The 24,763-nt window shown below is 42.4% G+C and overlaps 1 protein-coding gene and 1 long non-coding RNA gene across 2 annotated transcripts in view; one reads left to right on the top strand and one right to left on the bottom strand.

Annotated features, from left to right (window-relative positions):
- IQGAP2 (IQ motif containing GTPase activating protein 2) overlaps positions 1-24,763 on the bottom strand; it is a 267,241-nt gene that overhangs the window by 109,932 nt on the left and 132,546 nt on the right. Inside the window, exons 3-5 of the mRNA XM_036020440.1 lie at positions 20,955-21,111; positions 13,512-13,589; positions 9,208-9,284 (exon numbers count right to left, since the gene is read on the bottom strand). Coding sequence (XP_035876333.1) covers positions 9,208-9,284; positions 13,512-13,589; positions 20,955-21,111 — 312 coding nt within the window. The remainder of the gene's footprint in view (positions 1-9,207; positions 9,285-13,511; positions 13,590-20,954; positions 21,112-24,763) is intronic.
- Positions 234-2,608, top strand: LOC118499469. The gene is made up of 2 exons (XR_004901955.1): positions 234-598; positions 1,623-2,608. It is a non-coding gene; the product is annotated as an uncharacterized LOC118499469 (long non-coding RNA).

The following is a 24,763-nucleotide window of genomic DNA, read 5'->3' as shown; positions in this document are numbered from 1 at the left end:
GGTTGGTATAATCTAGAATTTTAGAGGCATGCTTTTATTTTTATCTTATATACCCCAAATTTAGATAACTATGTTTTATTATTTTTTTTTAATTTCATCTTTGTCCAAGTTTCCTCTTTCTTACCTTTATCTTTGGTTTTGTTGTATATAAGTGCTGAGTATTTACAAAATACATAAATTGGATGAATCACTGATTGTACATATTTTAGTCTTTTCATTTGTTCCTTGGGCATTTGTTCTGTTCCTTGAATCTAATGCCTCTTTCATAGTGTTGGTTTCCCTCAAATGTCCAGCATTTCCTGATTTGGGCTCATCTCAGAGTTCCAGATCCGCTGTTTGTCACTGCTGACCACAGGTCATCACAACAGAAGCCAGCCTCAGGGAGCTGGTGGGGCCGATGCCAGGAGGGTGCCCAGAGCCTGGCCCTCTTAGACTGGGGCTTCCTGTGTGCTCCTAGGCTCATCAGTTGTCTTGGGTACTGACATGCTCCCCTGCCATCAGCCTGTACACTTGATGCTTTAGGGAGGGTTTGGCCAATATAAGTCCCATTGCTTTTAGACTTTCCCTTTCCCACTGTCTCTGCTTGGAGCAAGCCCCAGTGTTACAGGGTGCAGCCAAGAGGGGGGACCCCAAATGGGCATTTGAAATGGGGTCCAGAACTCAAGGTGTCCAGGAGATTTTAAGATGTCTCCACCACTTCCCCCACAGGTATGAGTTGGGGGAAGGGGCACACAGAGCAAGAACATGCAGGGCAGCTTTGCAGCTAATCCATGGCATGGTCATTTAACATACCTATAGCCTTTGGCTGGTTACTTAGATATGCTAAATAGCTATGGCCATGCTCTAGGCCAGGGGGGATGGAAAGGGAACTCCCCCCAAGATGGGACTGAGGGGCAGGTCCCCCGAGTTACAGTGCCTGCGTGGGAGCTGGGAGAAGATTGGCTCCAGGACATGGGGTCACACCTGCCCAGACCCATGATGGTGACCAGAAAAGCTGGAGAAGACAGCAGATTGAGGGCAAGTGTGCCCGAGTGTAGGAGGAGTCAGAAATGGGGCTGCAGAGGAAGATTGGGGCAGAGATTTAAACCCAGACATGGCAGCCATTGAGAGGGAGAACCACGCGGCCTTGACAGAGTGGAGACTCCCGCAGCCTTGAGAGAGAGAACCATGCAGCTTTGCCAGAGTGGGGACCCCTGCAGCTTTAGAAGGGAGAACCACCACCTGGTTTTAGCAGAGATCCCGGCGACTCAGCGGGGGGTGCCAGGAACCCAGGGAGGTCTCCCAGTCGAGATGGAGTACTAACTGGGAATAGCCAGAGGACTGCTTGAGCCATGGACTTCTATTTCCTTTCCTGAGATACGGTACTCTGGACTGGGCAAAGGGGGAAGGAAGGAAGGACTGTGTCTGTTTGTGGGTGTTTTAAGGGACTTTAGGATTTTTGATAGACATTAGGTCACTACTTTAAGTTTGTATAGTATTAAATAAATGTTTCCTTTCCTTTTCACGAATCTCTGACATTGAGAGAGCTCTTTCCTCTGGCAGCGGACATGACAGACCTGGGGGCTTTTTAAAAATAATAGTATATTGTCCCAGGCCCCCCCTTGTTTGTTCTGTAACACCAGGGCAGTGCCTAGCTCAGCTGCATCCCTCAGTGGTTTGGGGGCTGTGGTCTTCTCCTGTCTTGTTTCTCAGTCAATCCAGTCCTATCTGTTTGCTTTCCTAGGGAGTTGTTTAAATTTCTGGTCAGTGAATGGCACTCTTTCTAATTGCAAATGATTATTATTTTTTTAATTATTACTTTAGCAATTTCATATCAGTTTTAGAAAGAGGATACCACAACTGTGCTCAGTGTCCTTGACAAAACTGTTTTCACTATTTCCTTTGCTTATCAAGTCATTCATTTAATTACCATTTATGGAATATCTACCATATAAAAATATTTTCTCTACCATACTGTCCCTAAAATAAAGGTATTTAGCCTCCCACAAAACACAGGTTTGGTAAAATGAACTAAAAGAATTTACCAAACAAAAGTGTTAACTTTCTCCTCTGATACTAAAGGCATTAGGGCTATTTCCAATTTTACTTTTTACTTCTCCATTGTACACTGTGATACTAACATAAATGTCATAATCAGCAAATATTCTGGTTTAATGAAAAGTTACCACTAGGTGGTGCTAAGAAGTTACCCTTTTTAGATGGAAGAATCTTCACTTTTAAATTGAAATCAGATTTGTTTAAGCTAGTGTGAATTAGGTAGCATCCTCACTTGCATGCACATACTTCTACCAAATTAAAAAAGAATGTTAACGTATATATTTTATTTGGGTTCAGTTTTCTATATTGTTCTCCAATGCTGAGGTTTAAACTATTCTTTAAAAAGACTACTTTTCACAGTGTAGGATATTTATACCAACTCTGTGTGGGAGGTGCTTTCAAGAAGATAACTCAAAAGGGTATAAGTTTGGTAGGAAACTTATCCATGATTCCCCTGCTGAAAAGCCAGTAACAGCTGCTGGCTCCTTCCCAAACATTTACATTCAAATGAGCCATTCATTACCTGAAGCATATAGGAAACCCAGTCTTAGCCTAAAAAAGAAAAAAAAAACCCATCCAATGTTAAATGAAACCCACCAACTTCTCGTAGCTCTTCAACACTGAACTTACTATGCATCTTTAGTGCCTAATAGCCACCACCAAAGGTTGTGAGTGTCCCAAAGAAAGATATGGGATTAATGTCTCCACCACTTCCTATGTTTAAGACAACGCTTACTGTGAGATAACAATTTTCTTATCACCTGACAAGGTGCATATAGCGCACTAGTGTTGCTGAGACAGCTAAAACCTCATTGGTGCAAATAAAGGAGTATAAGTCCAAGAAGCAAGAAAGTTTTAAAAAGTACTGTTAAGGTTAAGGCCCTGGCTGGTGTGGCTCAGTTGGTTGGAGCATACACCAGAAGGTCTCTGGTTCAATTCCCTGTGAGGGCAGCATCCCATCCCTGCTTTTCCATCTCTCTCTCTACTCCTTCCCCCACCCCCTTCCCCTCTCTCTAGAAAATCAATGAACATGTCCTCAAATGAGATGTTTAAGAAATTGCTACTAGGTTTTTTGTTTCTAGTACTTTCAATATATATGTTAAAAAGTTCTGTAGTAATGAAATGTAAACTTAAAAGGCAAGAGCTGAATTTGTTTCAGCTTTTCTGGATCACATCACAAACAGTTCATTTTATGCTCTAATGTGTGAGATGCACGTTTGCAAACAAACGAAAGCCTCGTCGTGGACCAGAAAGCACAAGCCTGGTATCAGAAGCCCTGCATCCTGGCCCTGGGGCTGGCGACATCTAGGTATATGACTCTCAGCAAGTCACAAAACCCAAGCTTTCACCTATGAAATGAAGGATCTGAACTAAAATAACTTCCCAAGGTCTTCCCAGTTTTCAGTTCCATGATTCTTCATGTTAAAATATCCTAAATACAACAGCTCAGAGGTCCTTGCTGAAGTTCCATCTGATGTCACTGTTCTTTTTATTTTCTCAACTGTAGAAAAACACTCCACTCCCTTCTGAAGCCAATGGCTGGCAGAGTCAGTAGCAGTGTAGGTTCCAGTCACAGTGGGGTTTGCAGGCTCGACTCTGCCATTTCCGAGCCTGTGACCTTCAGTAGCCTCTCTGCTCTTCAGCTGCCTCGGTTATAAAGTGGGACTAATAACAGTATGTACCCCACTAGGTATGCCAGAAGGATTAAGCGATATTACACCTATACGGTACTTTGAACACTGCCAGGCATATAATTAACGGCTCAGTAAGTGTTAGCCTTCGTTTTTTTTTTTATTACTATTACCCCCTGTTAAATACCCTTAATGACCTACTACAGTGGTTTGCCCACTTTCAACACTAAGAACCTTTTACTATTTCTCCTCATGGACTCCAGGTCTGAAATAATTTTATCTACTGAACCAAATTATTTTCCCATCTTAGTCACATACATCAATGTCAAAATCTAGTGTTCTCTACTCAATTTTCAGTCAAAAAACAAAGAAATCCTGAGGCAGTCTTACCATTGGGAAATCAGTTAAACCAACGGAAAAGTTAAAAATACAAATGCCAGAGGCTCTAATTTGGAGTCAGTGGTGTGTGTGCTGTGCTGGGTAGAAACAGGGTTCACAGCCTCACGGCTGAGAGGTTCGTAGGACAGACAGCCAGCCATAATACCACTTTGGGATAGGAAGGGGACAGAAGACGGTTCACAGTGTGAAGAGAAGTATGAACAAAGAGTGACCTGAAAGTCATGGGAGGTACAACCATCCTCACCTTAATCCCAAACACCGCCATCTCAGGTACCCCTCCCGAGAGTTTGGGATTACAGCGTGCCCTCTGGGGCAAGGGACTATCTCTAGGAAGCTTACATATAGATGCAAACACGTTCTCTGTGAGAGATGCAATCAATCTGGCATGAAACAACATGGGTTTCTCAATGGGAAAGGGATCCTAAGGGAAGGGAGTAAAAGACAAACGAAGTTAGCATTAGCGCCTGAGGTCACCTGGTAGTCAAGGCAGCCACCTGGCCCTGTTAGAGCTCAGACAGAGGAGCCCCCATTCACAGACCAGTTGTTCAGACCGGCTGGCCAACCAGAAGTGGGGCTGCCACGGCTGTACTCGGAAATGCAAGCCCCAAATGTGCGATTTTGGCTGCGTCACTGCGTTTGAAGACGCCACTGCTGGGACAGCAGCTCCAAAGTCTGCAGCAGGACCAGGAATCTGTACACAGAGGTGAGACTCACTCATCTTTAGCTTGTTGTTGTCAGTGTAGTAGAATCTTAATGGCCAAATAAACTTGATACAGTAAAAGGAACACAACCCAGGTTCCTAACTATTAAACTAGAAAAATCATTATGAATACATGGCTTTAAAAGGATTCCTTGGAGGGTAGTTGATTCAGTGTCATAAAGCAGGAATAATCAGGATGGGACAGGAAGAGACCCTACTTAGGCATGAAGCAAGGCTATTTTATGGAATGGCAGGGGCGGTGCTGCAAAGGCCAGGGAGCTGCTTGAGCTGAATCAGCCTGTCCCATCACAAAAGGAGAAATTCACTTTAAGTCTGTGAGAGGCCAGAGCAAAAACAACAATCAAAAGAAAATGGTACAAAATATACAAAAAGGAAGTCATAATGGAGAGAAAATAAGACATGCATAATTATTTGCATTGACTTTAATGAGTTGGAAAGTGTTATTAAAATAAGGGTATTGTTTTTTCTGTAACTGTCTATGTAGGACAGATACATACTTGTTTCTGTACTGTATGCACTACAATATGCTACAAAAAAGAAATCAGGAACTCCGAGTAAGCCAAACAGTCCTAGAAAACCACAGAAGTGCCCCAAAATAAGGAAGGACTGAGGGGCACAGGTGGCTACGAAAACAGCCAGGGGGAAAGAGAGTCCAGCCCTGACCATCACCCACAACAGTCAGGCAGAGAACAGATCCAGAAACACGACCTGAGATGACAAATCAGCCAAATGAACCAAAACAGCATTAGGTAGACTCAATTCCTCATCTCCTCGGGGAGAAACCTCTAGAAAGCCAGGCTAAATCCAAGAAAATATTCAAAAGGCACACATAAGCTTTTAATAACATTAACAGATCAGGCTGATGTACCATCATGACAAGACAATGGGTTGCATAACACTGGCCGACCGAGACATGGAAGTAAATTGCTTCTGGGAGATAGGGGTGGGGTGGGAGTGGGGACTGGATCAGAAACCAGAACCTACCTGAAAGCCATATACTGAAAGGGAGAAAAAAAAAGTCTGATTGATTTCACAAGTCAAGTTCCACCTGGTGCCTGGTCACCAGGGTAGACTCACCCCTCCCCATCCCAGGAGGTCTCAGACCCACATCATGTTCTGACTCACAGCTGACTGGCCAGAAAGTAGACCTGTGACCTGGGCAAGGTTTGTTTCTGGTGCCCATGTGGTCATGGCAACTCTGGGCTGGTATCAAAGTATTACCATCCTAGGAGGGGTCAAAATTAGTGTGTAGATGACCAGTGAGTGAAGGTTGTGCGGTGGGTATTTTAGAGTAGCTTCACGTGAGGCGAGTCTTTAATAATGTATCTGGGCATCTCACCTGTGCTTTCGGGTATCGAAAGTATTTGAAAAATCCTACTGCATTTAATTGTTTTCAAAAATTCAGTATTATAACTAGTGTTTAAACATGTAGCAGTTGTTTACTAAAGCAACAAGTAACAGTGCTTTTCCTCCAAGTATACACAGCCTCCATACACAGTTAAGAAATCGGTAAGTAGTAACTGCTTAGCAAGGCTCACAGGTGTCAAACCAGGTCCCTTTTCATGGCACAGACTTTCAAACATCCCAAATGAAGCCCTCAAAGGAACAGGTAATCCACATTGTAAGTCCAAGGAGACCTCGTCACAAATAGTGGTTTCACTTGGCATTGACACAATGGGTACTTCAGCTTTTCCTTTGATAGTCTTTCTAAATCTTCTAATTTTCCATAATGAGCATATTTTATTTTAAACAAGAAAAAAAATAAAAAGTATCTCTTTGAAGAAAGAAGGAGGCCAGCCATCACTGAGGTCTCTCTGCATTAGGCAGACGTTGAGGATTTCCTCTGGGGCTGCTGTGCTAACATCCACTGGGACCTGGACTGGGATATCAAGCGGAACTGACAGAGGGGGTGCGAGTGGCAGGCAAGGAGCCTGGGGTCGGAAGCAAAGTAAAAAGGTGAGGGGCAGGCAGATACAAACGGGAAGTTGGGCAAAACCCAGGGGATGTTAAGGAGCTGTTAAACCCTAATCCAAAAAACGGGGAAGAGAAGACAGGTTGGCAGGGCCAACTGCTAACCTTGTAGATCAAGTCAGGCTTACAGACAGGCTGGGGCAGGAGGAAGGCAGTACCTGGGTGCCTAGGGGATCTTCCTGCCTACCTGCTGACCCATAAACAGAGCGTCCTACCTGCCTGATTCCCTGTACGGTGATGACGATGCTCTATGCCAGGAATGTTGCTATGTCCACAACCAGAATATAATGGCTAAAGACGTAATTGTCCCTTCCCACCTTCACTCCTAATTACAACACGAGGGCAACACCACCATGCTGACTGACTAAAGGGCTCTGCTGCCCAGCCTCCAAGTGTGTCATTCTCAGCCTCACAGGAAAAAGTTTTGATAGAAAAAACTTTATATACACATGAGACTTCTGAGTTCCATACTAAGAAGCAGCTATGCATTGGGTTTAGAGCAGAGCAAAGTGAAGGAGATTCTCCCAGGGAATGCTGTTTATCAGGTAAATACTGCTCTAAAAGATCCTATTTAAGGTTCGATCTGGTGAATGACAGGTTCAACAGGAATCTGCTCCAGGATAAGTAACAGTGATGGACACTCCATGATCCGAAACTGAAAAGCTGAGAAAAACAGCCCTAGAAGCTATCACACCAGCGCTGGCACAGCACTGGCAACAATAAACAAGAAGTTGTTCTTGTTTTGTATACCAGACTGTTCAAGCCATTGTCAAAACTACAGCAAACACAATGTCACCCTCCGCTCGGTTCTATGTAATTTCTGTAGCACAGTGACATTGCCCGGAAGGAACTCAGCTGGGATTTCTGTGTATGCTGCTTCACTTCGGGAAGTCAGTTTAAGCGTATACAAGACATCCTGTGAGTGTGGTATGGATTTGGAAATGAGCACTATGATGCATGGATATGAGTGACATTAACTAATGGTGGCTGGCTTTGCAGGTTACAAAAACAACACTAACCATAGCGTTCAGTGATCTTGCTGAGTGCTGAGAGATATTTGACAAAAAATGTTGGACAACACATTTGAAAATATTCCTCAAAATAAGCACTTTTGCACAAAAAGCTTTTTAGAAAACCTGCTGGCATAATGATACATTAGCCACATATGAGGAGGCAGGCATAGAGGTATTTCCCCCCCAGTTCTAAATTATTAGAAAAACAAATCATAGAGAATGTAGGTACCTACATTTGGTCTCTATTTCTAGCAACTGTCATCTTCCAAAGAAATCTCAAGAGTACTGATCAGGGAAAAGTCAAATTATATGACATAATCAAAATTCTTCTCTAGCTGGCCAGAATTGCAATGAATTATTATAGAAACCTTTTCCTTTGGAGAGGAAAAGAGCCAGGAAGAAGTTAATATAAACCTCTAGGCAGAAGATTCTGCCAGGAAAATGACTTCTAGTGATATAAACACAATGCAGATGTTCTAAAAGAAATTTAAAATGTAATTAGACATGAAGTCTTCCAGCCATTACCTACCTGTGTGCACACAAGACCAGAGCCATAAACTGGATTTTTAAAATCATCTTTGCTACCATCTAAAAATCACATTTCTTCCAGGACATTAAGGTTAAAAGTGATCTGTGAACTAGCAGAATTTTAACATTTTCAAAAATTAACTTATCAAACAATTGCTTTTATTTTTTAATTATTTCGATTTAATCTTTTAAAAAATCTTTATTGTATTTTTCCAATATTATTTAATCCCCTTCCCCCCAGCAATCACTATACTGTTCTCCAAGTCCACGAGTCCTTTTTCCTTTTTGCTCAATCCCTCCACCTCCTCACTGCCCCCACTAGCTGTCAAACAATTGCTTTTAAACAATGAATGTATCTTGCTTTGACTAATTTAAAGCAATTTCTAGGTGTCTCCTTTACCCTTAGGATACAAATTCTATTGAACAAAGAAAACAAAAATTATACTGAATTTTATTAATCTACAATAAGAACTAAACCAAACTGATAATTTTTAAGAGTGTCCAAACTAAACTAATGACCATTAAAGCTGCTCATTTGATATATTTTGGTTACATTTGTAAACTTCATTGTAATCCAAGAATACTCTAGCACTCTGTGAGATTCTCTGGAAGTTTCAACTTAAATTTTCTCCATGTTATATTTACAGATCTTTTACTCATTTTAAGGCTTTCTATTTTGATTTAGGTTAAAAAGGCAGAAAAATATTTTTGAAGTTCAATAATTGTCTTTATGTGACAATTACACTAATTTTGTACCAGCAAATTCAAAATAAATCTAATAAAAAGTTCTTGAGTTATTAAAATAATTTAAGATCTCCTTTAAAATTAAAATTGTAGTTTTATTTAAATTTACTTTCTATTTTAAGATTAAATTTACTTTCTAGACTTTTAGTTATATTTTTCCCACCTCAATGCATGAATGCAATAGATCATTCTTGGTATGTTTTTCCGGTCATAGACATCTGTTGTTTCTGGATAAAATATCTGGAAAACAAAAGAAACAATGTTTCTATTATGCTTTGCTATTCACCAAATTATTGTAATTCTCCCAAATGATCTTACTGTCATTGTCCCTGATGTTCTGTATTTATTTCAAGGAACAGGGATCTCTCAGTTATTGCTTCATCTTGCTCTATAGGAGGACCAGTCACCACATCTGATCCCCTGCCTGATAGCGCGCCACCTGGTGGTTCAAGTGAGTAAGTGTGTGTGTGGGGGCGTTGGGTATGGGCGCAGTGGAGGTGGTTCCCAGATGCCTCTCCAAGAAGGCTGTGTCCACCAGGTTAGTTAGGTAGGTGGTTGTTTCATTCCACAAGGCTTGAGCCTGTGCCGACTCTGCTTTCTGGAGCGGAGTTACTCCTGTGACTGCCCAGAGGTCTGCTGGCTTGAGAAACAAACATCCTTCTTCAGGATTTTATTACATTGTTAAGAACTTGGCTACCCAGTTCTGTGAATATGTATTACATACATGCACACACATGGATATCTTTTTCTGCTTAAAGCTATAGATTTCACCAAATATAATCTGTAAAATAAATAAAGTATTAAGGAAAAATGCCTATAAACCCACCTCCAGATCACTATTAGTGTCACTATTAGTATTTTGGGATTTTTTCCAGTCTTTTTTTTCTGTATATGATTTTTAAAAATGTTTTGCATGTATGAGTTTAAAAGCAAAATTGTACATATCATAAACCTCTTTAAAACACTTACTAGAACATGACCCCTTTGTTATTCTTTAAGAGCATTATTTCTGATGGATGTATGATTACTTCCTATTTTTAACCATAATTTAACCAGTTCCCCATGGTTGAACATTTTTGCCCCCAATCCTCCCCCCCAACTATAAATCACTGCAATGAACATCCCTGCATTTTCAAAACACCTGATTACCTCTTTTGGATAAACATCTAAATCTAAAGTTACTAGATTGAAAGGTCAGGACATTAAGGCTGTACACTTCACACTATTTACACTATTTTTAAGCTCTAAGCTAAAAGGCTAGTAAGAGACATTTCAGAACAGGGTGCCAAACTTACCTGTTCCTAAGCACAAAAGAAAAAAGAATAATTTAAGATTAAGATAAGCATATTGTGCCCTGGCTGGTGTAGCTCAGTGGATTGAGCACAGGCCTGTGAACCAAGGGGCTGCTAGTTCAATTCCCAGTCAGGGTACATGCCTGGGTTGCAGGCCAGGTCCCCAGTAGGGGGCACATGAGAAGCAACCACACATTGATGTTTCTCTCCCTCTCTTTCTCCCTCCCTTCCCTTCTCTCTAAAAATAAATGGAAGGAAGGAAGGAAGGAAGGATGGGGGGGAGGAAGGAAGGAAACCTTAAAAAAAAACGATAAGCATTTTGGGTCCTGACTGGTGTGGCTCAGTTGGGTAGGTGTCATTCTGCAAAGTGAAAGGCCACTGGTTCAATTCCTGGTCAGGGCACGTGCCTGGGTTGTGGGTTTGGTCCCAGGCTGGGGCACACACAAGAGGTAACCAATCAGTGTTTCTCTCCCTTTGTCTTCCTCCCTTCCCCTCTCTGCAAAAATAAATAAATAAATTCTCTAAAAAAGATAAGCATATTGGTATTACTTGCTTTCAGTAAACATTTTATAAAATTTGACATAAAAATAAAATCATGCACCATAAGGCAGTATTTGATACTCCAGTGCAGTTTTCTGTTGGGCATTGAAAAAAGCTGAGAAAAGGGAAAAAAGCAAAGTTTCTTGGGATACAAATGTATAGTCACTGAGCACCTGAAGAAATGTCTGTTGCCTAGGAAATTGCCAAGGTCTTTCCAATCGTCTTTTAACACATTTGCTGTTAAGAGTGTCAATGAGAAGAGTAGTCCCAATTCAGGAGAGTGTGACCAGGTTTAAAGTTGTCTGTGTAAACAGAGGATAAACGCTCCTCCCTTTTCTTTAAACAGGAAACTTTTCTATTTACATTTCTCCTGGAAAATCAGTTAGCAAGGAGATGGGATCAATCTGTGCCTCCGCAGAATGTCTCGTTCAGCACTGTATCCCCAGCACCCAGCATGGGGCTGAGAACAGAGTAAGCCCTTCACACCAATGGACTGAAGATTTAATAGCAAACACACATCAGGACATTGCTGTACACTGTCGGTTTCTCATCCTGGTAATGTACCAGTGACTTCACAATTAAAATCAGTGTTAAAATAGAATCTGCTATATGGACCACTTGTTTGACTTAACATCAAGGAAAACCTGGCCTTACTTACACACAATTGGAAAGGTTTAAATCAGATCTCTCAAACGTGAAATCACCTAGTCTAAATTATGTCGCTTCGGAAAAATCCTACTGCAATTTCTTTTTTACTCTGTTTACCACCCAGCACCTAGTGTACTTGCTAAATCACAATCTAGAAATATGAATTCTATATTATAACTAGTGTCCAGAAGGGGACAGCATTTAATGTTCTGGGCCCTTGGGAGCAAGGAAAGGGCTTAAAACTGGTAGAAATAGGTCAATATTGATTCTTTTGAGATAATATAAGCTAAGCTAAAACTGATATCAGCAAAAATATTATATATATGCAAGCATAATTTACACAAAGAAATCTGTTGCTTTTGTTGTGAGGGTTGTTTTTAATTGCAAACTGGGATAACAACAACAATTAGTTAGTCAGTAGCCTACAGCCTTGCCTTCCAGCTGGACCACTCCTGCTTTGTTTCTTTAAAATAGGTGTGCATGTTAAGCAACACAAAGCAGTGAACTATAGATGCATACAAAAAGCTGATAGACCTCAAGGGCATTGTGCTTAATGAGAAAAGGCAATCACTACAGGTAACCTTATGTATGATGCCATTTCTATACTACTGTCAAAATGACAAAACAAGAGAGATGAAGAGCAGATTAGTGGTGGCCTGGGGACAGGGTGAGGGGAGGGACAGGTCCATTCCCCTGTGGTGTCTGGACCTTGACTGTGGTGCTGGCCACACACGTCTTCACAGACTTATTGGAACTCCCACCTACACACAAATGAGTGCATAGAATATGGTGAGAACTGAATAAAGTCTGTAGTCTAGGTAACAGTAACGCACCAATGTCAATTCACGATTGTATGACAGTTGGGAGATGTCACCATTGTACCCTGAAAGGCTAAATCAGGAGTCCGTGTAGATGTTCTCTTTCTGCAACTTCCTGTGATTCTATAATTATTACAAAATAAGATGTTTAAGAAATAGCTCTACAATTTCTATACAATGAAATGATTTCCTCATTTCCCCTGCTTGCCTGTCTGTCGCACAGGCTGAAGGGCCTGCGCTCTGAATTTAACAAGCTCCGAATGTTTGCTGAATGAGTTTTATTTAAAAGATCTATTTCAGGAGTAAGAACTATAACTCCCTAGCCTTTAAAATTTAAAGTGATATAATGATTTATAGTAATAATTTATAAAAAATAAATTTATAATAATAATTTATAGTGATACAATGAGATCAGGAATCTTAGGTATAAATGGCAACACAAGCCCTAACCAGGTGGCTCAGTTGGTTAGAGTGTCATCCCGATATACCAAGGTTGTGGGTTCGATCTCTGGTCAGGGCACATAGAGTCAACCGGTGAGTACATAAATAAGTGGAATGACAAATCTCTTTCTCTCTCCACTCCTGTCTCTCTTCTTCTCTCTCTGAAATCAATCAATAAAATTTTTTTAAATGCCTACAGAAAAAGGGAAGTGGCTATTTTAAATCAACTATCTATAGCTAAAGTTTGTTCTGAACTTGTTTATTTTTTTAAATTTTATTTATTTATTTTTAGAGAAGGAGGAGGGAAGGAGAAAGAGAGGGAGAGAAACATCAATGTGTGGTTGCTTCTCATGTGCCCCCTACTGGGGACCTGGCCTGCAACCCAGGCATGTACCCTGACTGGGAATTGAACTGGCAACCCCTTGGTTTGCAGGTCAGTGCTCAATCCACTGAGCCACACCATCCAGGGGAAGACCTTGTTTAACTTATATACACTTCTGCATGGTTGCTCTTGATCTGTACACATACTTCATTGTGAGTTCTTGCCATTTATTACTTTTTATGGACCTTTCTAAGTTTCTGTTGAGTCCTCACCTTTCTCATTCCTGAGGCACTAAGGCAATCTCCTGTATTAATATGCCCAGTCTGCTAAATCATTTTTATAATGATGCATTTGTAGACTACCCCTTTTGGCTTCCCAGTTCAGGTTCCCATGTTTGAAGGCTTACCTTGGGTAGACCAATAGACTCCATGGCTCTTAACCACTGGACGGTGTTATCTGTGTGTCGAAAATGAAGGCCAGACTTCTAAAGGGGGGGGGCAGAAAGCACATAAAACGTGAGTCATTTGTAATAACTTTTTTCATTAGTGGGATGCTTTTCAAATGTATGTCTCCTAGAATAAAATTATTAGAGCCCACATAAAACAACTGAAGACCAGAGTAAGGAGACTACACTATTCAGCAACACTCCAACCATTTGTAATAGATCATTCCAGTTTCCATTATTCACACATTTGACGTCGCATCTCAAAGACTATTTAATGTATAGCACATGCCTGAGGATATTTTATGAGACATATGTATGCATGTGTGCGCATATACACACATCCACACACGGTGTCAAGATTTTGGCAACCGCAGCTGAGAAGCCGAGTAACTTCAGAAAAAACAGACAGGGTTTTTCGAAGACTAAATAAAATGCTTTTCTTTGTGGTTTCTGGTTCTGCCAAATCATTTTTTTCCTGATTGTTAATGTAATATTCAGTAGAAAACTTGGAAAATATAGAAAATACAAAGATGAAAAAAGTTATCCACAACACTAAGCTAATTTTAGTAACTATTCTTTCTGTAATTTAACCCTCATCTTGGCCTGTACGATAAGTAAACCTTTAGTGGAAATGTTTTACAAGATCTTTTCTACTTATATAATAAAAATAGTCTTTCTATATCATTCATTCTTCTTCACAGTCCTAATCAGCCAGTCATTTTTTCCTTCATATTGTATAAATACGGCATACTTGCCTCTTCCCATTGAGTTGTATCAGGTAACGAACCATTGGGAGCTTAAAATGGTCTTGTATTTTTAATTAGTTAAATAAATAGCACAATGTTATCCATTTGAAAACAAAAAAATAAGAACAGTATAATAATTACATTCAGAAAGTCTGGTTCTTTTCATCTTCTGTGACTTACAACTGAATAGTTTACTTAACAAAAAGTATACTTGTTGCTTTTAGAAATTAAGAAATATAAGCAAATTAACATTTGATAAGTGTTTATACTTTTTAAATAGTGGTCACTATTTATTGAGATTGCATTGGATGGTCAAATACTTTATATAAATTATACTTAATTTTCAAAATACCCTGCAAGGTGATTATCACTCCTATGTTATAGAGATGAAGAAACGTAGGCCAAAAGGACGAAGTGATTTGTCTCAAGTCCAATAGCTGTGAAGTGGCTGAGCTAGGATTCAAGATGAGGTCTCTCCAGATCTGAAAACTTTCCCTGTATAGAGAACCCCAGAGAACACAGGTCCTAATGGCAGCTGGCTTATTTCTTGGAGGGAAGAACGAGCTGGTTACTATGAAATAACCAGAACGAGGGGGAGAAGTGAGGGGAGGGGGAGGAACCGAGCACGAGCGGCCAGGCCGCTAACAGCCAGGCTGCAGTGTCTGGGGGTTTGTAACTCAGCACAGACAACTCTGGCAGAACGCAAACAATTCTCAGACACAGTCAATCTGTGGCCATGGAGGAACATTTGGAAACAATCCACAATCTCATCAAGACATAGAAAAGACCCTTGGCACCACAAGAAAACCCAAAAACAAACAAACAAAAAAACCAACCTCCTCCTCCCAACTAAGATGAACACAACTTGCTTCTTGACTCATGTCCTAGATAAAAATTACCAAGACACCAAATTGACCCCATCTCCTGACAACACCCAATACATAACACGGGTCCTCACTTCCCTAAATCCTTATTAGCATCACCCAGCACAAGCCCAGATACACACCAAGCTTCTTGTTTCTCCTCCTAATGACTCCATGGGTATGCATTTTTCTTGCTACAGTGGGTGAAATAAAACTAATTTTGTTTGACCCCAGGTGGATTTCTGGGGTTCTCCAGCTTGTGGGCTTCAAGAATTTCAAACCATATAACAGGTACTATACCCATATAGTGGTCTTATTAGCTAGGTAACCTCAGGGAAGTTATAAATTTCTTTGAATCTTGGTTCCTCAGCCATAAAATGAAAGGATAACTTCTTTGAGTTGCAATGATTAAGTGAGAATATTCACGAAGCACCTTGTGGCAACGTATACTTAAGAATTCAATAAATGTTGGCTGTTGTAATTATTATGCTACAACACTTGGCTTGAAACTTCCCTTCCCCTGCTCCCCTGCAAGGTCATGTCAGAGGCACTGGGTGAAAGGGCGGTCATCTTGGCCGCAGCTCTACACTGAGCGTAGTAATTAGGCATCTGCCTTCATCCACCTGACACACCTGAGGACCGGTGGCTTCAGAGCCTTTGAGCCAAAGCTGCACATTTAAGAAGTAAGCTTCAGTGAGTGAACTGCATTAAACATCTTTAATCTACTAAGTTTACTTTCACTGGGACACAAATGGTCTTCTAAACAGGCTCAGAATAACCTTAGTCCATTATAACCATTTTTAGCTCATCCGTTTTCTTCACTAACCCTACATATTAATATTAGACTAGGTGGCCTATCTGTAGTCATACTTAGCCAAGGGTTGTTGTCGTCCATCCACCACACTTTTTTCAGGCATTGGACTGGGCAGTATATACTGATTTTCCACTGCCGAACTGTTACAACACAGCAAGGAAGGTTATTCTTGCCTAAACTGCGTAGGTAAGGAATTATGTTAAGTCTTCTTTGATTGGTAACTTCTTACATAGTAGAATCAAAGCATTTTAGAACCAGTAGCCTAGAAACCAATAATTATTCTAATTTGCTCATTTGGTAGATGAGCAAACCGAGGACCCAAGTATTTAAGATGCATTCAAGTGGATCTAGCTTGTTAAGCTCAGGGCCAAGGCTAGCTTGCCAGACTCCTGGCTCCAAGTCCAAATTCTGTTCAACTCACTGCGCACCGAGCCTCAGAGCCGCCGCCGCCGCCACCTCACACACTCATAGTGCGCTCGCCTCTGTCAGGCACTGTGCCGTGTGCTTCCCATGGGCGGTCACATTTGTTCCTTGCAGTGTCTCCACGAAGGCTGACACTACTATGATTATTATTCTCACTTGACAGGTGAGGAAACTGAGGCTCACAGAGGCAAACTTAGTGGTGAGGTCCAACTGAAATATTTTGATTCATGGCTTATACTACTAACCACCATGCATATGCTTCCCCTATCTGAGGCTCACCAAAATGTTCACCAACTACTTATTACAAGTGTAGAATGATCTGTGCAGAGTTGGAACACCGTTCCTCGTCTTTGAGCCTTGTCAGGCTGAGCCCTCTCCAAGGAATGCCTTCTTCCTCCTTTTCTTTCCCTTGCCCGGCTAGTCTGCTTGGGAATACTCTTCTTTCACCACAGAAACATTTCTGGCTTCTTCACTGCCCCACCCACCCCTTTTAGGACTGACCACTCTCTCTTGGGCAGTCTCCCACTGTCCACTTGGCTGTCTTCTCTTCACTGCCCTCCACCCACTTCCAATCGTTTTCCAAGATTCACCCTTTATTTTCCCTCTTGAATCCATTTACTTCTTGGCTGTGCAGGCCACTGTCACCAGGATTGAATAATCCCCCTTACTCTGCTGTGCCTCCACCCTCCTCCTCCCTCCAGTTTATTCTGAACCACACGGAGCAGCAGACAGATCCTTCTAAAGCACACACTGCACCAGGATGCCTCTGCTTAACATTTCAAAGGCTTCCTCCCTCCCCCAACCCCGCACTTGGGATGAAGTCATAGATCCTCCACGTGTGACTTCCTGATCTGTCTCTGCTTCCCTCCTGATCTATTTCTCATCACCGTCCCTCGGTGCAGCCTGGCGGACACTCAGTTCGGCCAAGCTCTATTCTTCCTTGAGGAGCTTTTCGCAAATGGGGCCCTTTCTCTGGACTGTTCTCCCCCACTCCCTCCCCCGAGCTCTGCCCATGGATGATTTTCTTCTCATCCTTCCAGCCTGAGAGAAACGGCTCCTCAGAGAAGAATCTTCTGTTGGTTGCTATCTGTCAATTTCTTCCTTCACACTCACACGATTCGCAATGTCTACTCCCTTCCAGTCTGTCTCTCCAGCTGTAAGTGCCATGAAGCCACATCCACCCTGCTCACCACGCTGTCTGGAGTGCCTGGCACACAGCAGGTGCTCATACGTATTACACGATTGCATGAGTTCTGCCTTGTGTATATTTCTATCATAGTACAACTATACCTTCTTTCCCTATAACGTTATTAAAATTTATTATATTCATGTTTATCTGCCACAGAGCAGTGGTTCTCAAACCTTAGTAGTACATAAGAAAAGAATCACCTGGGATGACTATTAAGAATGCATGTCCTGTGTCTCTGGGCAAGAGATTCTGCCTGACTCAGTAGCATGGGTTGGGGTCTAGGAGTCCATGTGTTTCTACACACCCATCAGGTGGTTCTGCAGGAGGTGTGAGCATCACACTTAAAAGAAAGGTGTCAAACTTGAAGTACCTCGATTAAGTATGGAACAAAGCATAGAAGACAAGAAAAGAAACGGAATCCTTTGGTTACTTCAAACTACTGTCATTCATTTTTCATCCAACAGCTATTTCTCCACCATAGCCAGACCCTGTGCCATTCACCAAGGATATGGCAGAGAAGACACAGAGGGTTTTTGCCTTCGTGATAAGACAGTCATCCCAGGATACCATGGTGTATCCAAGAGGGACAGTGTCAGGGGGCATGGCAAACTTGGTGTGGTCATGTAACTCGGACCCAGACTGGGGCTGGAGGTAGACAGAGAAATACTCATCACTGGAAGGTTTAACTCAAAGACCTAGGACATCCTTCTAACCCTAAATGAAAAGGGGCCTCTAAGCTGGCACATAAGCTGGCAGAGAGCATGGGGCAGCACGAAAGCTCCCATCTGCTTCACTCAAAGGCGCCAGTGCCCAAACTGAGGACGTTAGAGCTTGGGGGCAGAGCTCGTGCTGGGGGCACACTGCCTAGCAGGCGGGTCATGTTTTATGGCTGCAGTCTAGGCAGACCCTGCAGCGAGAGCCCATGCTCCCTGAACTCATGGTTTCCAGATGGCACATCAAGGGTGGGCCCGGGTTACTGAGCATTCCCTCGGGTTTCCACATCTTTGCTGCAGCCCCAGGGTTTAGTGATCCTGGGAAAAGACTATGTGATAGGTTTAGTCCTGAAGAACACAAGAACAGGGCATTAATTAAGTCTCCTGTTCACTGATAATTATTTCCTTTCATTTTTGTAAAAGAAATTAAATGGCCTTAAAATAAAAATTTTACGATTACATGGGAAATCAAGAAACGTTCCCATCCAGGGACATTAAGCACTTTCAGGAATTTCATAAAAGGGAAAAAAAACCCACCTCTTTTCTCCAGTGATTTATTAACAGAGGAGTAGTTTCCATTTGTCCTGTGTTTTCTCCCACATCACAGCTGGCATCCACCCTCTCTTTCTGCTACTTCCCTTCCTCCCACCCCTCTGCTAGCAGCTCTTCTTCTGGGCACCCCAGCCTTCCAGGGGCCTGACGGGGTGGGGAAGGGCAAAACACAGCGCTTCCCTTTCTCACCATGTTCAACGTAGGGATGACTCACCTGCCTAGGCCCCACAGGCATTTAATTTTGTAACAAAAGATCAGAAATATTTCCCATCTCTATCCCAGAGATAAGTTGTCATTTATTCGAAATAGTAGGATCTCTAAGGTCAGCAGGAAACTGTGCCTGTTTCAGTTACCAGGAGGGAATCCACAGCTGAACTGGAAAGAGACGCCTACAGTCAAGGTGCCTGATGTCCCAGGGGGAAGAAAGAGTGAGCCCACTCTCTGCTCGGGGGCTCACCTCCATTGAAGGTGTGTCCTTCCTCCCGATTCTCACCAGCCATGGCATCAACACAAAATACCCACAATTCCCTTTCAGAGTAGGCTGCAGCTTAACTCTGTCATCACATCTCCCTGGCTGTTGGTCTTGTACTAATAGGCCTAGATCTTGGTAGCAAACAATGTTTGTAGAGAAAAAAGGAAAATCACGCTCTAAAGTGTGGACATACATTAATTTATTTTGTGATGTGGATATACAAATAATTTTTTCTGTGCTTTTCTGTGCTTTAAAATTAAAAAACTAATTTTGTCTGGCTGAGTCATTGTTTCATTAAAGTCTTGTGGAAGGCTATAATGAGCTGAAAACTCTTGGGTGAGACATATGACTTCATAAGCTCAACTCATTTAACAAATGCAAACCCTTATTCATAACATTCAAGGCAGAAACTTTTGTTCAGTTACCTTTTAGACTAGACCATGAAAACAGATTTGTCATAAAAGATTTGTTAATTCTTCTTGTCTGCTGTTAGTTTACGTGATTATTCAAACATTTGCTCTGAACACACATATTTTTAAAACAAATTTCGCCTCGATAACAACTGAAGGGTGCTGTGAGTCCTGCAATACGTGGGAAAGAGTGACTTTCAACTAGATTTAACATCATCCTTGCGGCTGTAAGAGAAACAACTTTTAAGGATACTTGAAAGTCTGCAGAAGAAAAACATCCATAGAACGAACTTACTAAGAAAATAAAGAATCAAGTTTCAAAGAAGGTTTAGATACCCTGATCTGAGGCAGACAAGAGAAACATCACACATTTTAAAATTCCCTTTTGAAGACACAACCTAATGAAGGGTCAGTGTTCACTTCTTCCCTCACTGTACCATGAAAACTTTTGAGCATAACAGTGCAGACAGGACAGTGTAGCGAACCTACGCCCCCACCATCCAGCCTCAACAATTACGAACTCACGGCCAGTCTTGGATCATCTGTGCAAGCTCCTCCCAGCAAACCCTGAAGCAAACCCTGGATATATTACTTTACCTGTAAATAGTTAGACACGTTCTCTAAAATATCAGAACTTTTTAATTGATATAAGATGGGTGTTTATTTCAGTCTTGTGTCCTCCCCCACATGCCTTCTCAAATTAGCTGTGAAATAATTCTGAAAACTGGTTGCATATAAAAAGGTTAATCGTATTTTGTTTTAAATACCAAATGGAAAGGAATTCCTACCTGACTATTCAACATTACTATTCATTTTATCACACTGGCCCTAACTCTTTGGGGCTACAAGTTCAAGTCCCAGCTGGGTATTTTATTCCTTGATGAGAATAAGGGGAGTAATAAAACTGTGTGGTGGTGAGGAAAAGGGGGGCAGAGTGCCCACACACTGACATTTACTGGTGCTAATAAAAATGACCTCCACGAAGGAGTGATGGGGGAGCCGCACAAAGCGCGGGTCCCTCAGCCTCGGCCTGGAAATACAAACGCTTTGCTTTTTAAAACTGCTGCTGCCTCGGGAATGGTTATTAATGGGCTTTGAAGGCCAAGGACATACATCCCACCCCCCTCAAAATTCTTATAGACACACTAAAAGAAGGGAGAGGAAATAAAATACTGAATTTTCACTCCAAGCTGGAAGGCAAAACCAATTAGATCTCAGTTACCTTATAACGTGTTTGTTCCACATCATAGATCTTTTTCTCCGATACCATTTTGGGGGCAAAGAACTTGGCTAACTTTGCAAGGTAAACTCCGTTCCGGAGCCCTTCTTCCAGCTCAGTGGTTGGTGGCAATTCTTCCAGTAAGCAGACTTCCATCCACCTGAAGGGATTAAAAAAAAAACAAAACAGTCAAGTGACCCCAGTTGGGTGACTTTCTAGAAGTGAAGAGATGCAGCATTTCAGTACGTATGATGGAGGCAGGAACTAAGGGAGCAGGACTGGCGTCACAGACGGAAAGAGAGGACTTTCTGGGTGGGACAAAGATTCAGAACACAAGCTGAACAAGGGGCACAAGGCCAGAGGCCCTGAATTCACTACCATGCCAGAGCTTGTCAACCCTGAGCCTCTGCCAATTCTCTTTTGTACCAAAGAGGGAAAAAGCCAAACCATTTTGTATGGGTGGAGTTAGTCCTGCTGACGGGACAGAATTAAGTGATTTGGGTTTATGAGCCCTTTGCAGAGGAGATTCTTGCAGGGGCTATGCCATGGGGAGAGCACAATGCCAGGTGCAGTAAAACCTGCAAGTGCCCCAGTCCAGGAATGACTCTCAGGAAAGGCAGGAGGACATGCAAGGGAACACCAAAGTGCAGAAAGCAGACATGGTCTTCTTTAAATAATACATGTTCCTTTTTTCCAATATCAGGCACTTATCACACGTTTACTTTTTTGGGAAGGTAGAGGATTTACTGGGTTCTGAAAATATGTTCCAGAATAAGATCAGGTTAAATCTGAGGACATGGTGCCAGTATTGCACCAAGGTCATTAGTGGCTCAAGGACACACTGTGGGAGGGGAGCCAGGCCAGCTCCCACTTCACACTGGCATGCCGAGAATCTGCTGAGTTACGAGGATAACGCCATTCCCTATCCACGTTCAAGGACTACTCCCTGCTACCAGGTCCAAGAGGCAGGTGTGCGGGCTCTCCATGGGGGAGCTCCCCACCTCCCTGCAACCTATCCACAAACAAACCGTAAACTGTTAGTGTGCGCACAATACCTCCACGGCTAATACCCCCAGAGGATCATTAACACAACAGTGGCTGATCCTATCAACATTTGGCAGACACTGGAGCACTGTTCTGCAATATTAACAACTGATCCCGATCCAAGCAGCGAACACTGTAAAATGACTGAGCTGCTTGTAGCTCTGGACAGCATCCTTTAAAGCTCAAAGAGTCCCTAACAGGCAAGAAGTATTTACTGACCACTTATTAGGCACTGTAAAGCATGGAATATGTGAGAAAAACATAAACATAAGCCCTGCCTTTAAAGAGCATTAAATAATTGGGAAAGCAATGCAATTGCAAGAAAGACCTGAGATCTATATATGAGAAGCTATTATGCCCAATGCCACGTGTTAGTGCATAAGAAGAAAAAGTTGGGGAACACAGGGGGAGGGTTATCAATGCAATAAATGGGAAAACACTGAAAAGGTGGTGAGACCAGGGTTTGGTCTTGAAAAACGAGTATCTGGAAAGGCAGGAGGAACACTCGAGCCAGGGAGCTGGACAGGCCTGCAGCATAAATGACACACGACCGACTCAGGGAGAAAACCCACAGAACACCTGGGCCTTTGGGGCTCAGGAGGAGAAATGAAATGCACCTGGGCACATACAGGGGAGCTGGGCTCGGGAGGACCAAGCACAAGAGCGAAGTTTTGATATTTGCTGCCACAGGAAGCAGGGGCTCCTGAAGCTTCGAAACAGAGTGACATGCTGACAGTGGCAATTAGAGAAAATTAATCTTGTATGATGGATGTCCCGGAGACACAGCGCTCTGTCGGGCTTTTCCCGCTGTGAGAAACTGAGGGACAAGATTAAACAGGAAAAAAGGGGAAGGGAGGAAACCAGGAAACATTTCAAGGAAATGGTAACAGGACTTGGTGACATCTTAGAAAACAGGGTAGAAGGAAAGAAAAATATCAGCAGCCGGGGTTAGGGGCCTGGCGTGAAGAGAGTTCTCTGCCCCAGGGTCTCAGTCCACTGCGAGACCCCAAACGTATTCCCTCGCCTGTCTGAGCCCCAGTTTTCTCCTCTGCTAAAGCGGGGAGAGTGAGGGCGGTGGGATGACCCCTGCCCTAACATTCTAGCGGGCTGTGAGGCTGGAAAACAGGAACAGGTACAAGGAGATGGTGGACTTGGCTTTCACGTGTCCTATCCAGGGTGAGTAAGGGAGGTTCAGTTCATACGAGCCTTGTTTGAGATAAACTGAAGCATGAGTGCCACAGACTGGCCAAACTTAAAAATAATTAAGGAATCAACATTGTGGCCATTTTAATAAAAATTTGGCCAAGTTAAAAGCCATTGCAGCAGACTGAGTGTCTAGTCTAACTACAAACTATAGCATTAGTTACGCTATTTCACATTAAAATGCAATCTATTTTCAAATGATTATGTTAAAAACTTAGGAAATTCTTTCTCATGCAGCACTGTATCATTGCCTTACGACAGTCCTGTAGCTGGGGTACACGTGTGGGGGTGGGGAGAGATATACAGACTGAGGCGGAGGGGGCGGGGAGAGAAGCCATTGACCGGAGCTGGGGCCTGGAAGCTACAACACCAACCAGCGTGAAGTGTGACACATGAGACTCAGGCTTGTTAAAAAAAGGTAATCCCATTTACTTTTGTCTGTATCAGAATACATGTACACTTACTTGGCTTAAAACACTAATGACACCAAAAGCTTAGGTGAGCTACAGCCCTTTTAAAGTCCAGTCGTTGCTAATGCTTATGATGGAGCCAACTCTGCGAAGGCACCAGCCACCTCTTCTTCCTCTTTATAACCCCTTGTGCCTGCCAACATGTGTATATGTAGTGGGTACCTGGTAAATTGGTATTGAATGAAAGATTCTGCCTGCCTAAGAAAATGCTCCAAGCTTCACACTTAAAACCTTTTAGGACACGGCCAAAGACTTACAAATGTAGCATTTGTGCAACTCTAGGCATCAGTGGAGATATATTCGTTTCACTGCCTTCAAAGTCAAACATGATGCTATTCTCATCAATGATAACTAGTATTTATTAAGCACTATTTTGTGCTAGAACCTGGATTTAATATTTTGTGGGGATTATTACTTAATCCTCAAGACCACCACATATGAAAGAGGTATTGTTAGGATCACCATCTGCAGACTTCCCTGTCATCTACCCCACAAGAGAAAGTGCTCTGGCCCTGGCAGTGACCAGGTAGCTCAGTTAGGGGCATCCAATCATTTGGCGTCTCTGGGCCACACTGGAAGAAGAAGATTTTTCTTGGGTCACACGTTAAATACACAAACACTAATGAAAACTGATGGGCAAAAAAAAGGTTTTAAGTAAATTTATGATTTTGTGTTGGGCTGCACCCACAGACATCCTGGGCTGCATGCAGCCCGCAGGCTGCAGGCTGGGCACCCCTGCAGTATCGTCCCAATACACCAAGGGTGCAGATCAATCTCCAGTCAGGACGTATACAAGAAGCAACCAATGCATGCATAAATAAGTGGAACAACAATGGATTTTTTTCTCTCTCTTAAAAAAAACTAATAATAATAATAAAGAGTAAATGGCCTGGGCTCCTCTGTGGGTGCTGTCACAAGCAGCAGTTAGGTGCGGGAAGCTTACAGCCTGTCCAGATAAGGTCACCTCCGTAACAGCTCCTGCAAGCCATGGCAGGGTCTCAAAGACTCTTCCCAATAAGGTTACATGAGAAAGAGTTAAACTCTTACTGCCAACCTCAACTTCAGTAGCTTATCTCTTACACAAACGCACATTAT

This window comes from Phyllostomus discolor, chromosome 3 (assembly GCF_004126475.2).
Source record: "Phyllostomus discolor isolate MPI-MPIP mPhyDis1 chromosome 3, mPhyDis1.pri.v3, whole genome shotgun sequence".
Lineage (NCBI taxonomy): Eukaryota > Metazoa > Chordata > Mammalia > Chiroptera > Phyllostomidae > Phyllostomus > Phyllostomus discolor.
This window is presented reverse-complemented; position numbering and strand designations above follow the sequence as displayed.